Source organism: Pinus tabuliformis, chromosome 6 (assembly GCF_031772625.1).
Source record: "Pinus tabuliformis cultivar Carrire ecotype Pingquan chromosome 6, CPIR1, whole genome shotgun sequence".
Classification (NCBI taxonomy): domain Eukaryota; kingdom Viridiplantae; phylum Streptophyta; class Pinopsida; order Pinales; family Pinaceae; genus Pinus; species Pinus tabuliformis.
The window spans coordinates 1840330852-1840346433 of record NC_142292.1 but is presented as its reverse complement, the minus strand read 5'-3'; the positions used below and the strand labels follow the sequence as shown (position 1 = coordinate 1840346433).

Genomic DNA, 15582 nt, shown 5'->3' with positions numbered 1-15582 from the left:
TTTACATTGTTCGAAAGCCCAAGAAGGGTCTTATAAAATATACAATGGTTCTAATGACTCTTTATTAATCCTAGAAGTCTACAATGGGGACTTTGACTAATAAAATGATGACTCAAGCATGAAACCCATGCTTTAATAAGTCATTGTAACAATAATAAAAATTCTTTTGACAAATACATTTTATGAAGACCGAACCTAGTTACATTTTTCAACACTTTTCACGTGCAAACTTTAGACTTTGGCCTCCCTTGACTTCGCTCTTCTTCTTCCATTTATTTCAGAACAAATCATGCAAATTTCTTGTCTCCTAATGAGCTTAATTCACCCTCTATTTATATTGTCCAAAGGGGTTGGAATAGATTTTTCTTCTGGGGCAGGGCCGACTTGACATCCCGAGGTGATTTTTTGACTCAAATGACATCTTTGAGAAATTCGTTTTCTAGGTTGTAAATAAGCCTTTGACTTTGACAAATACAAATAATAATGAGCATGAAGAACATGATTAAATAAAATAATAATTTGACTTGAGCATGAAACCCATGCTTGATTTTTTTTTCTTTTTGTTTTTACATGAAATATACAATGACATAAGTACAATGATAATTATGAAAACCGAACTTAGTTACACTTTTCAACACTCCCTCTTAACTAGGGAGGTATTCATAACTACACAATTGGATACAAGGATACTCTCAAATTGAAATATTCTCATAAGAAGAGTTCAGATTGACAAGCCATCATCAAACATCAACATCATAATCAACATTGTCAATTAACAATATAGCAAAGCCTTGACTAACAAGCTCTAACTCTCCATTAGATTAGAGCACAATGTTGGAAGGCATACATTTGGACACCACTACCACAACCTCTCAAGGCACATACCCCATTTGAATGTTCACCAGGTATGTCCTTATGGGACTATTCTTATCTTGGATTCCCGATTGTTAAAATTGGCAACTAGGGCCAAACTCCATGTGGGTCATCTTATTTATGGCAGCTGATATTTTTCTTGGATTCCTCTCGTTGAGAGGTGTAGGATCGATCTAAAGATCATTCGATTCCGACATGTATTCATGGAGATATGAATTTATTTGTGTTATGGGACAATTCGTCAAGGTCGACCAGCAACCAAATTGTCCCCACTTGTGCTCAACATTTTAGTATAAAAGGAGGTGGTTTGCAAGTCATTTGTACACACACTTCTTGTGATATTTTCCTCTCCACTTGTCTTTGGGTTTTGGTGGGAGGAGAGATCCTAAGAGAGGATGCTGCCCTAATGGAGAAGGCTCTACGCTATCATAGGAGATTCCCTAGAAGGCTCTACGCTGCCCTAATGGAGAAGGTTCTACGCTATCATAGGAGATTCCATAGAAGGCTCTACGTTGCCCTAATGGAGAACGCTGTATGCTATCATAGGAGATTCCCTAGAAGGCTCTACGCTGTCATGGAGGACAACCCATATCTCAACCACAAAGAAGCCCTAACGCTACCCTATGGAGTAGTCAAGAAGGGCAGCGATGTAAGCCCTCAATGCAGCCTAGAAAAGGGTCGCTACTCTAGATGGATGCCCTAGAACCTTAACATAGTCTATGGAAGAATGAAAGCTCTGAAATTGCCCTAACCGCAGCAAGAGAGGGAGGCTTGGCCTGAGTTTCTCAATGGAGGCCGAGTTAATTGCTGGAGCAGTAGCTTGTTTTTGGGTCACTTTGGTGGAGGCCTAGAGGCTGTCTTGGATGTCGCAGACTGTTCTTGAGGGCCGAAGACATGAGGAACTGTTTCGTGGGGTTAGAACCCTTGGAAAGGGCTACCGCAGCAAGGGATAAGCTTGCTACACAGTCACTTATACACCTACAAGTCTATGTGAAGGCTAACAAGGAGGGTGTAAGGGCTAGTTGTGACTGCTGGGGTATAACAAGCCAACGTGTGGTTTAGGAATGTTGGAGAAGGGTGATCGTAGCCTTGGGATAGATGTTGTCGCTGATGTGTGAGGGCTGGTAGGACTGTCATTGATGCCCTAACCAGTCCGTGACCGTATTATGAAGGCTGTCCAAACAATTGTTAGAATGCCCTTACCAGTCCAACAATGTGGCAATCAGAGAATCCCCTAACAGTGAATTGATGTAAGTGCCACAACATGATATAATAAGGTGCAGCATGTTGAATGTTGCAACATGATGAAGGGCATAGTGATGAAATGATGAGTGCACCACAAATGTAACAAAGTGCAGCATAGTGATGATGAATGCTGCGATGAGGTGCAGTAGTATGATGTATTGCAACAAGAAGAAGAAGTTCATGGTGCTGCACTAGTATGGTACATAGGATAGCAACAACAACGATGGTGTAGCAAGCACATGGGTGCCAACATGGTGCAACAGTGGCACAAGGTACAACAGTGTTAAACACTGGTACAACAGTGCAGCATAAGATGTAGCAGTATGATGTGTACAACATGGTCATAAGGTCCAACGTTGTGATGATGGGTGCAACACGGTGAGGTGCAACATGATGACGAGATGCAGCACAATGATAGGTGAAGGAGTCACCTTGGAGAATCGGTTGAAGCAACATGTCTTCAACTGATCTCATGTATCATCTTCTTAGAGATGATCAATGCTCTTATCTAGATAAGTCAAAGTGTTGACTTATGTTGTAAATGTACTATCTCTCTCTCTCTTTGTTGAACTATTGAAAAACATATAAGAAGAATTGATCAAGGGTTTCCCCACATTAGGGTTTGTCCTTGGCTAGCGCCACATCTTGTGTCCTCTTGTCTTGGCTTGTCTTCTGCGATTTATGTTTATGTTCTATTTGCATTTTACTTTAATGCCGATGTGATCGCTAGTTTGGAAAAGATATTGAGTTAACTGTGAAAATTGAAATAAATTGCTCTAAGCATAGAACATACCTAAAATTAACATGGTATCAGAGTTGAGGTGAAGACAAAGCCCAAGCACGAGTGAAAGAGCAATCACCGAAGACAGTTGGGAATGGACAAAAGGATCAATGGATTACTCATCCCTCTTCAAATTCACTGAGGGTGAAGTCGGAGCAGAGAATATTATCAGAGTGGCACAGCAGAAGCTTTTGATGGCCTACCTACAGATCACTTCAATGGGAGGGTGAAAGAAAAGGCAGATGCCTTGCTTGTAATAAGTTCGACCATTATGCGAAGGAGTGTCCGAATGGTAGGGACGCATCACTTGATGATGATAACAAGGAATGACAGGTAATGCAGGTCATCAAGGAAATATCTGACTCTTCAAAGGAAGCAAGGAACCCCAAGTATGAAGAATCAAATGTTGTTTCTAATAAGATAAAGAAGCATTATCTTGTATTGGCCCTCTCCTTCAGATTCTTTGGGAATCTGGCTTATTGATTGTAGTGCTTCAAGGTACTTCATCGGATAGAAGGGTGCTCTCTCTAATTTAGTAGAGATGGAAACAATCGTGGGACTATACTTGGAGCCGATGCCACCTATCCCGGAAACGGTATGGAGAATGTTACCCCTAAATTGAATGAGGGTAACTCGATTCATTTACAAGAATCTCTTTTGTGTACCTGATCGCAAGAAGAACCTGATGTCCATTTCGACAATGGAAGTCAAAGGTTTCAGGGTGGCATTTATCGATGAAAAGGTACATATTTGAAAATGGAATTTTCAAAGATGCTTTTGAGTTCAGGGTTGTATCAAGTTGCAGGATGGTCCATTGGGGACCATGTCAGTTGTCACATCTCATCTATAGCACCAGAGGTCTACTTGATGTGAGTTAGATGGTGACAGGGATGCCTGAATTCAAGAAGAGCATGAAGGTACATGTCTGAGATGTACCGAAGGAAAATATCATAAGGGGACCATTCCCCTCATATAGTAGGTCCATAGGTTTGGAACAACCCAAGGGGTTTGAGATTCATGATCTGGAATCTCATGTGTGCAGGTGGAAGAAAGTCCTCTATGACTTGAAGCAAAACACCCCGGGCATAGTATGAGAGGATTGATAGCTGTCTAGTGAAGATGAGATTCACTAGGAGTGAAGCTGATCGGACCCTTTGCTTGAAGGTTGTGGATGATAGACCTCTCATACTGGCACCCTCGGAGGATGACCTCTTTTTGAAAGGTGCAAACCCTCTCATTTGCAAAAGTAAGAGGGAGTTGGATTCCGGATTTGGAATGGTGAACTGCAAGCCTGTGACTACCTCGATGGAGCTTAACTTTCAGAAGTTATGTGGTAGTGATGTCGGACGAGATTTGGGAAATGCTTATGAGTTTCACAAACTCATACTAACGTTGTTGTTCTTGGTGAACTTTCGTCCGGACATATGTTTTGCAGTTAGCATGACGAGCTCATATATGGTTGAGCCTCTCTGGATTGGTGTCAAGAATCTTCTGAGATATCTTTGGGGCACAATCTCTCATGAATTGAGATACACTGTCGGAGATGTGAAGCTGCATGATTATTTGAATGCTGACTAGGCAGGCAGTGTGGAGGATCTCAAGAGTACTTCTGAGTGCTTATTCTCTTTGGGTTCTGCTCGATATCCTGGATGAGCAGGAAGCAGAAGACGATTGTTTTGAGCACCACTAAGACTGAATACACAGCTACGAGTATGACCTCGTGTAAAGCTGCCTGGTTGCGGGAGCTCTTTAGTGAGGTGTTTATACACATGATGGATACCACCGTGATCTTCTGTGTCAACTAGGGGGGGATTCGATTGTTAAGGAATCCTGTATTCTATGATTGTTCCAATATATTGACATTAGATACTACCTTATCTGGGATATGGTATGTCGATGAGCGAGGAGGCTCTATCGCATTGAGATTGATGTACAACTCGCAGACATTCTGTCAAAGCCTCGGGGAAAGGTCAAATTTGTGACTTTCTCGAACGACTTGGAGTCGTTGAGAGACCTTCTATGAGGGTCCTGCATGTTGCATGCATTGAGCTCTGAGAGCTCCGAGGGGCTTGGGATACTACTGGAGCAACATGTGATCATAGGGCGACTCACCCTCCCCTAATGGTGTGTTGTGGTGCGCTGTGTACAAGGTGAATGGCTCAACCTTCCCCTGTGATATCCCGAGGCGACTTACGGACAGGATGAATGGTTCTCCTATCGAGGCATCCTACTCATGCAGTCTGGGACTCATGGGAAGTACCTCTCATCTGGCCAATGAGCAGGGAAATGGGGTTAGGGACCATAGTAGTACTATCGATGGACGCATCGTTGTATCTACCGTACTCCCTATGCTAGGATGACCTCCATTGATTTGGGATCAATATGAGTGGTTTGAGACACTCTCTTGTGATATTGATCTGGGATCAATAAAACTGACTTCGGGTCAGTAGAGAATGGTATGAGACATTCTCGATCAATTCTTCTTCTTCATGGTTCAACAGAGCAGAGTAGAGCAGAGTTTAGCAAAGTAGTGTAGAGCAGGGTAGTGCAGGGCACTGATGGTAGAGATAGTATAGTCGGACACATGGATCAACAGATGGAGTTCTCCCTAGTTGAGAGGGATTGTTAAAATTGGCAACTAGGGCCAAACTCCATGTGGGTCATCTTATTTATGGTAGTTGATATTTTTCTTGGATTCCTCTTGTCAAGAGGTGGAGGATTGATCTAAAGATCATTCGATTCCGACATGTATTCATGGAGATATGAATTTATTTGTGTTATGGGACAATTTGTCAAGGTCAACCAATAACCAAATTGCCCCCACTTGTGCTCAATGTTTTAGTATAAAAAGAGGTGGCTTGCAAGTCATTTGTATACACACTTCTTGTGATCTCTTCCTCTCCACTTGTCTTTGGGTTTTGGTGGGAGGAGAGATCTTAAGAGACGACGCTTCCCTAATGGAGAAGGCTTTATGCTATCATAGGAGATGCCCTAGAAGGCTCTACGCTGTCATGGAGGACAACCCTTGTCTCAGCCACAAAGAAGCCCTAACGCTTCCCCATGGAGCAGTCAAGAAGGGCAGCAATGTAAGTCCTCAACCCAATGTAAGTCCTCAACAAGGTTACTGTCATAGTCTCCAAGTTATCATTTCATAGTTATGCCTTTGTCACATGAATCATAGTCTCAATATCATTATGGTCACGTTTCGTTTCCAATCAAGGTCATTGTCTTTTTGTCAACAATGTCACTATTATGTCAAGGCTACATCCGTATAAGGTCACTGGACAACTTTCGTAGGGTACTGTAGTCATAATTCTCCATTGTCATATTTCCTTAGGTCACTATTATACCAAGGTTTATAGCCATATAGCCATATCAAAGTCAATGTTGAGATCATTGTCGTTTAGGATGCTGAGATAAGGTTACGGTCATCATTACTGTTATGATGGCACTATCATACATCACGGTCAATGTAACATCTTGTCATCCATTTATGAAGATACTTCACTTTAACAAGGATTATTATTTCACCATTGAACAGGGATTTCTAGTTACTATTAGTGATGCCTTAACTTGCTATCGCAATTCATACTCCCTAGTCCTAATTATGTCGATTACTTGTTCATACTTCCTAGCCATAATGCAAACACTGTGTGTAAAAGGTGAGCCTCAGAGCAATACGAGCTATCTTCAGACTTTAGGTCGGCTTCATAGCTATAGTTGATCCTTTTTCTACCTATACGATTGCTTCATACATTTGTCATAGATCTTGTCCTTAATTACAAACATTAAAGCCACACAACAAGAGAATGTGTGATCCAGTCATGCAATGTGAGCCACTGACGAGGAGAAGCAAGCCACATAGTATTATAACATTCCTTAGGGGATCATAGGTATATATATGAGCCACAAAGTCGTTGTTCTGCTAGTTTGTAGAGTCACTGTGTGGTCACAAACAAGATGTGCAAGTCATTGGTAATGATGCGGGCCTCACATAGAGATTAGCGATGCCACATAGAAACATATGCGGTGCTACACAAAACATATAACAATGATGCCACAAAGTATACATAGATGCAATGCCCCTGTAATATGAACTAAAGGGATATAACGATGATGCTCAGAGTATAATAGTAATGTTGAGCCTCAAATGTGATGCCATGATTGACTTATGAGAGCCACAAAACATAAATACACAAGACACTGTCACAAAATCTGAGTCATAGAGTGCTGAGAAAGCAAGGGCAGCTAGATTAGGGTGATTTCTCTTACTTTGGTAATTGCTTGTGATGTTATTTTCCTTCAATTTGATGTACTTGTTGTTAGCTTCTTCTTTACTTGATTATTATTGTGTTCTTATCATCAAAAACATGAAGATCAATGAAACAAGAGGACCCAAGATATAGGCTGCTAGCCAGGGCCAAAACTTCTCCCTTTGAGAGGAAAACCCACAAGAATTATTCTCTTCTTATAGAATCTTCAAATGACGAATTCCAAGACCTAAGACCCAAGACAAAGACCCCTCCAAGATCAAGTCAACCTTCCTTTTTGATGAAATTTCCTTACACAACTTCCAAAAACAAACTTCGACCTTCCAACAACTTCTCCAACAACTTCGACCCTTAGCAACAGCTTCAACAACTTCGACCTAGCAGCTTCAACAACTTCGACCTTGATGCAACTTCACAACTTCGACCTTGATGCAACTTCACAACTTCGACCTTGATGTAGCTTCATAGCTTCGATCTTGATGCAACTTTACAACTTTGACCTTGATGTAACTTCAGAATTTTGATGCACATGAGAGAGAGAGAGAGATACCCAATACTTCGATTCCAACTTCCTTCTTGAACTTCACTAGTGTTTTTGTACTTCTTCTTAAGATCAAACTTCTTCTCTTTCTCTTTCGCATGTCTTAGATGTGTGCTTCAAATGAGGTCGAATGCCTCTTATATATAGGGCTTTCAAGTGGTACAAATTGCTTTCATGAGGCCGACTTGATCTTGGAGGGTCCTTTGATAGAACTTTGACTCAAATAAATTCTTCTAACTTCTTACAAGATGCCCAATGGGGTCTTTACATATTACAATATCTCTCTTGACTCTTTGACTTTATGACAACCCTAGAAGCACACGATGGGTGCTTGACCTATAAATACATTACCCTTGAGCATGAAACCCATGCTACAAAATAATAATAATAATAAATTTTCTTTTTCTCTTTACATCAAATAAAATCATTATTACATAAGACATTATGAAGACCGGACCTAGTTACATTTTCTATCACAAAGGTACCATATGCAAACCACAACAAGAAGAGCGACCACTGTGATGTATACAAATCTTATTTATAGTAATGAGAGCCACAATAGGAATAGCAAATCATAGTTTAATGCGAGAGTATGTGATTCATTGTAACTGCAAGCCACAAACAACAATAACAATGTGAGCCCGAGAGATATGTCATGTGATTTGTTCACATGAGCTACTGTAACATAGAGATGACAAGCCACCAAATGTGCAAGTCGCTGTTGAACATGAGAGCCACAGCTATTGTGTATTAAATCGAGCCACAAATATGTAATGAGTGCGGATCACCGGAAAGAATGTGTCATTCGATGCGAGTCATCAGGGTAAGATGTGCCATAAAACGATTTGGGTGTCATCACAAAAGTCATAGTTTTGGATCACTTTGCCATTGTAAATAGGATGTAGACTGTACTGTAAGAAGCTTAGATGTCTCAGTATCAAGTAAGCTTGAATTATAATGTTTATCCACAGAGAATATGAATATCATAGTCTCGGCCTTCAAGGTTAATGCAGATCCCTTTAGACATTTGCGAATATACAATTCAGATCACAGGATCAGATCTTTTGATTAGGTTTAACACAAGATGTTTTTCGAAGTTCTGTCCTTCTAGACCAAGTGTGTACTAGTGTAAGTGCATACAAGAACGAGTGCATCTGTCATCTTCCTCTTGAGCTCGGATCTTGAACAAAAAGTATGAATGTTGCAGACTTTGGACATGATGGTGGTCTTCGTTTAAAATGTAGTCTTCTTCAAGGATGCCAACAAAATTGATCTTCAAACTAGCAACCTTAGCTTTGATACCATGTTGAGAAATCATGTTGATTGCATATTAGGGTACATTTCTCTTTCTTGGTAATTACTTGTGAGAGTTTGTTGGCTTATTATTATTATGTTATGTTATTCTTCATCAAGCAATTACCATAATGTACATGAAGATCACAAAGAAACAAAAGAACACAAGAAATTAGGCTCTCCAAGCCAAGGCCAAAACCCCACAAGGGGGAAAACCCAGAAAATTCTCTTCTTATAGAATCAGATCAAAGTGAGATATCCAAGACCCATGACCATGAGAAGACTCCAACCCTCAAGATTCCAAGTCAAGCCCTCCTTCCACATAGCAAATCCATCAACAACAAAAGACTAGCAACATGTACAACATCGGGAACAAACTTTCAACAAGAGGTGTCATGGCAGAATTATCACGTATCCAAGCTCAATAAAACCCTTCCTTCTCACTGAAAACTTCAGACTTCAGCCTCCCTTGACTTCACTCTTCTTCTTCCATTTATTTAAGAACAGATCATGCGAATTGCTTGTCTCCTAATGAGCTCAATTCACCCTCTATTTATATTGTCCAGAGGGGTTCAAATAGATGTTTCTTCGAGGGCAGTGCCGATTTGACATTTTGAGGTGATTTTTGACTCAAATTACATCTCTGAAAATGTCTTTTTCTAGGCTGTAAATAAGCCTTTGACTTTGACAAATGTAAATAATAACGAGCATGAAGAACATGCTTACATCAAATAATAATTTGACTTGAGCATGAAATCCATGCTTGAAAAATAAAAATTTATTTTTCTGAATTAATTTTAACATGAAATATACAATGACACAAGTACAATGGTAATTATGAAGACAGAACCTAGTTACACTTTTCAACATAAAGTACTTAGAGGATTGTAGGGAATTTGTCAACTCCCTCTTGATCCTAGCTTTCTTGCAGAAATGAAATCCATCTGCAAACTCATCATCCTCATCCTCATCATCAACATGCTGCTTTCCTTTCCTTCCTTGCATGAGCTAGAGTTTCTTCTTTCAGCGGAAACATTGATATAGGTCTAGCTCTAGGGTTTTATCCACAGACCCTTATTCAAGACATCACCTTCAGATCGTATAGGGCTTACAAACCCTAAGCCCAAAAATTCATCAATCCTGACATGTTCAAATTATCCTATTGTAGTCAATATAGCTGGGACGAAAAGAAACTGTGAGATCATAACCAAGTGTCCAAAACATAAGTGAAAAGAATGTGCCATAGTGTCCCATGCCTCCACATATGTGATGAAATTGCCAACAAGGTGATTGGCCTTATGTTATCAGTCAATCAAGGAATGCTCCTTGAACGTAAGATGTCTCCATCATATCTAGGTCTCTCAAGATTTTAAGTTGATTTCAAGGGGAAAATTTGTCCTTCTTGGGAACACTTGAGAACCCCAGCATCTCAACTGTCAACAAGCATGAACTCTGCCCTTGTGCATGATCAGTATAGCACAGAGATAAACATCAAAACCTCTTGCTTCCAAATTCAAATTCTGAAGCTATTGGAGTGGGCCTGTATTCAATCATCAATATGCCTTAACAGTTCTAGAAACAAGTGTATCCATTGTCCATTCTGTCTCAACAAGTGACCTCAAAGGTCTGATTCAAAATCTGGTTCAAATTTCTGGCTTTTAAGTGGAACGAAATCTGGCCAGCAAGGTTTCAAACAGAAGGTAGAAATAGGCTTAAGAAGACTTGCCAAAATTGTCAATGAGGAGGTTGATCTGCTTGAGACAGCTTAAAAAACACTCAGCAATGCCAATACACCAAGCTTGCTCCAGGTATCTTTCGAGGGTTCGACTTGTACGGAAGATCTCCTTGTGGATGTCACGACTAGGGCACAATTTGATATGTAATAAGTCCCTACAACAGACCGAGTAATTTCAAAATTATTTTTCTTCAGATAGCAATCTTGGGAGTCCGAAGAGGCCGACACAGGGCTTTAACTGTTACAGAGATGCCCTAAAACTTCAGATCTGCTTTATACAACTCCTCTATCTCAAGAACAAACTCCTCTTTGGATTGAATTAATCCTCGAGAATAGGTTCGAAATCGTTTCAGGTTTTCCAATCAGAACCCTTGGTCTCTTCATGGCTGTTCCCTCAACCGAGCTCTGATACCATGCTGGATTTTCATAACCATCCAATCTGATAATTACTTCCAATGATTTCTTCATTAATTGATCTTGTGTCATATTCATTATTAAGCAATTATACATAGAAAATCTCAACAGTAAAACAATAGTGACAGTAGGATCATGAAGAGACAGCCAAACACGAGACAAATTTTTACCTTTGGAAAACCCTAACTAGGGAAAAACCCAGCAATCTTTTCTTAGGAGAAATTATTTAATTCATCAAAAGTACAATCTGAGTTTTATAAAACAACCTGGAAGTTCCTAGGGCTTAACCAACCCTTCTTCCATGAACAGCCGTCCAAAACAGTCTTTGCTGGCCTCTTGCTAGGCCTGAAATATCTCTGTCCTGTTCATCAAGCTTCTAAGGCCTCTCGGCCTCCCTGCTCCCAGCCTGTGACCCTCCTGTGGCCTTCTTGAAACTTGGCCCTCCTTTAAATTCTGCCTCAGAATAAACTTGTCCTTCAAATTCTGTCTCATAAATTCATCCTTCAAATTCTGCCTCAGAAATCTCCTTTTTTCGCACATGTAAACAGAAACAATAGTAGATGATGATGATCCAAACTGTGGTCTAAGTGAGGAGGTTGAGTGGGTATATATAGTGATCTTGTGGTGCCCCAAAGGGCATGTCTCTTCATGCTGGGCTGACTTAAACAATTGGAGCCAACCTGAGCTTTTGGAGGCAAAAAATAGATTCTAAACTCTAAATTTAAAATTTCTTTTTCATTTTTCTTATAGGGTCGAGTCATTGACTTGTAGTGAAGAATACTGATCTCAGCTACCAAAATTCAACAATAAGGTCCCATACAACTAATGTGTTATTAGTTATTACATAATGACATTGTATAACCAACACTCTGACTTAATCATGTGAATTTACTGTTTATTTAATCTCTTTAATACTAAACTTCCAATACTAAATTATCATATGACCATTAGACTAGCTAACATTTTAATGGCATAAATTTTGCAGCGCTTTTTGGTGATCAATATAGCTACATTTCATATCCTGACATTTATGTTTGTATGTTCAGGGAGATGGATATAAGGTGGGCTTTGGTACATGCTCTGGAAAGATACTACCTGCAATTTCCTGACCAGTAAAGTTATAATCTTTGTTTCGTATTATATGGCACATCTTCAAGAGTCTGTTGGGTGAATTCTTTTAGGGAGGCTCAATTGTGATATAGTATGTGCTTCAGCAGGACATTATTGACTGGTAATTCTATTCTAGGTAATGAACTAAAAGCAGCAGAATTGTCAAAGGAATTGGCTAATTTTGTAATTGGTCATAAGTTACATACCAGATTGTCAGTTGCTCAATATGGTGCTGGCTACCGGGCAGTCGTATCATGCCTTACTGATTCTCAGTCTTTGTGGTCCCCTGTTTTAAACCTTGTCGCCTATCATGTTGGTAATGCTCATTATGTTAGCTTTCGTCTTTTATTCATCAGTTCTTTCGCTGAGACTCTTATTCTTCACTTACCTTGCTTGTTGCTATGGTGGATTTTTTGTATTTATAACTACCAAATGCGTGAGAAAATAATATGGGTGTGTAGGGTTAAGTCTGCGAGTTCGTAGGTTTTTCAACAGTACTTGTTGGTAGGAGCTGAGAATTTAAGATGACTATATCTTGAAAAAGTTGTTGAAAAATGTTAGTTTTTGAAGCAATTCTATGACAACTTGTCTAGAAGTTGAATGTTGTTTACATTGGGTTAATTTCAGGCTCTCATAATATACACATTTTAACAAAAAATGCTAAATCCAATGAATTATTGTTTGAACTGGGAAAGGATCTATAATTCATAATTGGGGTTTGATTAAAGCGAATCATGTGAGAAAGTTGACGGATATGTTGAGTTTTGAATAATTTTACGACGGACACAACGGAGAAACATAAAAGGAAAGTTTTGAAGCATCTAGGAACATCCATCGGTGTATCATTAGATCTGATATGATATATAGCCATATTGACTCTATAAGACAACTTTATGTTGGCTTGAGATGTACCAGTTAAATTTATGAAATATTTGAGATGTACCAGTTAAATTTATGAAATATTCTGATCATCATGTATGAGTTCATTGAACATCTCTTTTGCTGCATTCATAGTTTTTTTAAAAATCAAACTTAATACAATCGTCTTTTTTTCAAGGAATCAGACTCCACTTTTATAATAAAAACAGTATTGTTTGATGCAGCAAAGACAAGCAAGAAGCTGAAACATATATTGTTTAAGAGAAAATCTGTTAGTGGCTATGAAATTAAGCTAGTGGTAACAACTAGAGCAGCTTTGACGATGACCGTACAAATGTAGAAAACTTAGAGACTATGATGGAAGATGTAAACTAAATAACTTGTAGGTATTAATATGGCAAAATTATGCCATCAAGAAAGAAATTCAATGTTCCATGGGGATATGTCCCCTAGGGTCGGGTGCACGCACCCCCCACACCTCTCGCACTTAAGATGGGGAATCCACTAGGGGTGCGTTTCCCCACACACCCTTTTCGGGGAGTCTGGGGGAGACGCAAGGGGGTGCTTTTCCCAGTGTGGGGGACTCAACTCCCCAAAAATGGTGCATTTGGGCGCCCCCCCTCAGAAGGGGTGCTTCTGGGTGTCCCTTTTGAAAGGGGGGCGTGCCCCCCCTTAAATTTGTCTAATAACACCCAATTTAAAAATAAAAATGAAAATAACATTTAAAAAAATCAAAACAATTAAAAAGAATTAAATTAAAATTAAATTAAAAATAAATAAAACAAAAAATTAAAGAAAATGCTAGGTTAATAAAACTAAAACTTTATCGTTCATTCCTTGTTTCATTTGGTTGACTTGTTGAAAGATGTTGAAGCTTGAAAGTGTTGCCGCCGTTGCCGAGCTGTCCTTTTCCCGCTACTGAGACCTGCGTATTGTCGTCGACCTGCTCATTTTCATGTTTTGCTGCAGACTCTAGAGTCGTTGCCCTGCTCACCTCCTTTGATGCAACTCTATAGCCATTGACCTGCTCACTTCTTTTGGTGAGTGCTGTCGCTGAGTGCTGCCACTTGCTCCACTCGTCGACCCCTCCGACACTTGCTCCAGTTGTTGCAGCCGTCGAGCTTGCTCCAATGTTCCTGCTCACCAATTACTTGCTCCACCCGTCGGCCCCTCTGTCACTTGCTCTAGCCGTCGTAGCAGCCATTGACCTTGTTCCAGCATTGCTGCTCACCAATTTTCCTATGTCGTTGACCTCCTCAATCTTTTTGTTCCTCTCCTACACGCTGCCATCGACCTCTAACTTCCAACTTCCAACTTCAAGCTCCTCCTCCTGCTCTCCTATAGGGTCAAGTATTGCAAAGTTCAAACGCCTACTCACCTATTGCAAGGCTTGCTCCAGAACCAAGAATCCTCTAGGTAAATTCAAATTGTTTTTAAAAATTAAATTTTATCCTGAACACAGTGAACAGTGGTGTAAAGTGTATATTGTAATTTATTTTTTATTTTTTATTTTTAATTCTATAACTTCTTAGTAGGAAGTTCCGTAATGTTTTTAAATTCTTTAAATTTTAATAATTTAATGAACACTATTGCTCACTGTAATTTAATTTTCATTTTTTTTATTCTATAACTTTTGTAATGTTTTTAATAATTTAATTCTAGTAGTTTTTGTATTGTAAATTTTAATTTACCTTATGACAATTTTTTTTAAAATCCTTCCTGCAGAGTAGAAAAAATAAGAAAAATTGCACAATAAATTAAAACACAGCAAGCTGCAAGTCTAAAATGGTTGATCACAACAGCATGAACAATCACGTTGTCATTGACAATGATAGTGAATATGATCTTCAAACAGAAAGTCCACTTGGATCTGAATTCCCATCAACAATGAATGAAACCCATGGAAGTAGTGCAACTAGTGTTTCTCCTTGTGCAATTGCAACCCGATCAAAGTCATTGGCAGAATATGCAAATGAGATATTTAATCCAAGCAAACCTCTTTTGTTATATCTTACCAAAATGGTTGACTCTTCAACCCAGCGAAAAAGAGGAAAACAAAGAGATGGGACACACCATTGGAAATGCAATGTTTGTGGTCATCCTTGGGTTGGGAGTTATACATCTTTTGGGTGTAGGTGGCAAAGGGGTTCATATCTGTACCAAATCATCATAATGCAAAAATCAGAGCTCTTGAGGATGCAAATGGCACTTTCTCAAGTAAAAATATCATGGCTCAAGCTCACCAAAATATTTATGAACCCACAAGCTCCAAAAGAAAATTAAAACAAATGAAAAATATGCCTCCACCATCTCATGTTGGGACTCGGGGTCCCTGTTCTTGTGTAGTGGGACCAATTCTTGCAGAGATGTATGGTAAGTTGAACCATGATGATACGAATGATACCATTGGCAAAGTTCTTTTTGCCAATGTCATTCCTTT

At 39.5% G+C, this 15582-nt stretch overlaps 1 protein-coding gene across 2 annotated transcripts in view; it reads left to right on the top strand.

Moving 5' to 3' along the window:
- The window catches only part of LOC149266362 (fumarylacetoacetase), a 184077-nt gene extending 171462 nt beyond the window's left edge, over positions 1 to 12615 (top strand). For both annotated transcript variants that reach the window (XM_089430445.1, XM_089430443.1), the window contains exon 14: positions 12200 to 12615. In XM_089430445.1, the coding sequence (XP_089286571.1) occupies positions 12200 to 12262 (63 nt within the window). In that variant the 3' untranslated portion in view covers positions 12263 to 12615. The remainder of the gene's footprint in view (positions 1 to 12199) is intronic.
- Positions 12616 to 15582: the final 2967 nt, after the last annotated feature.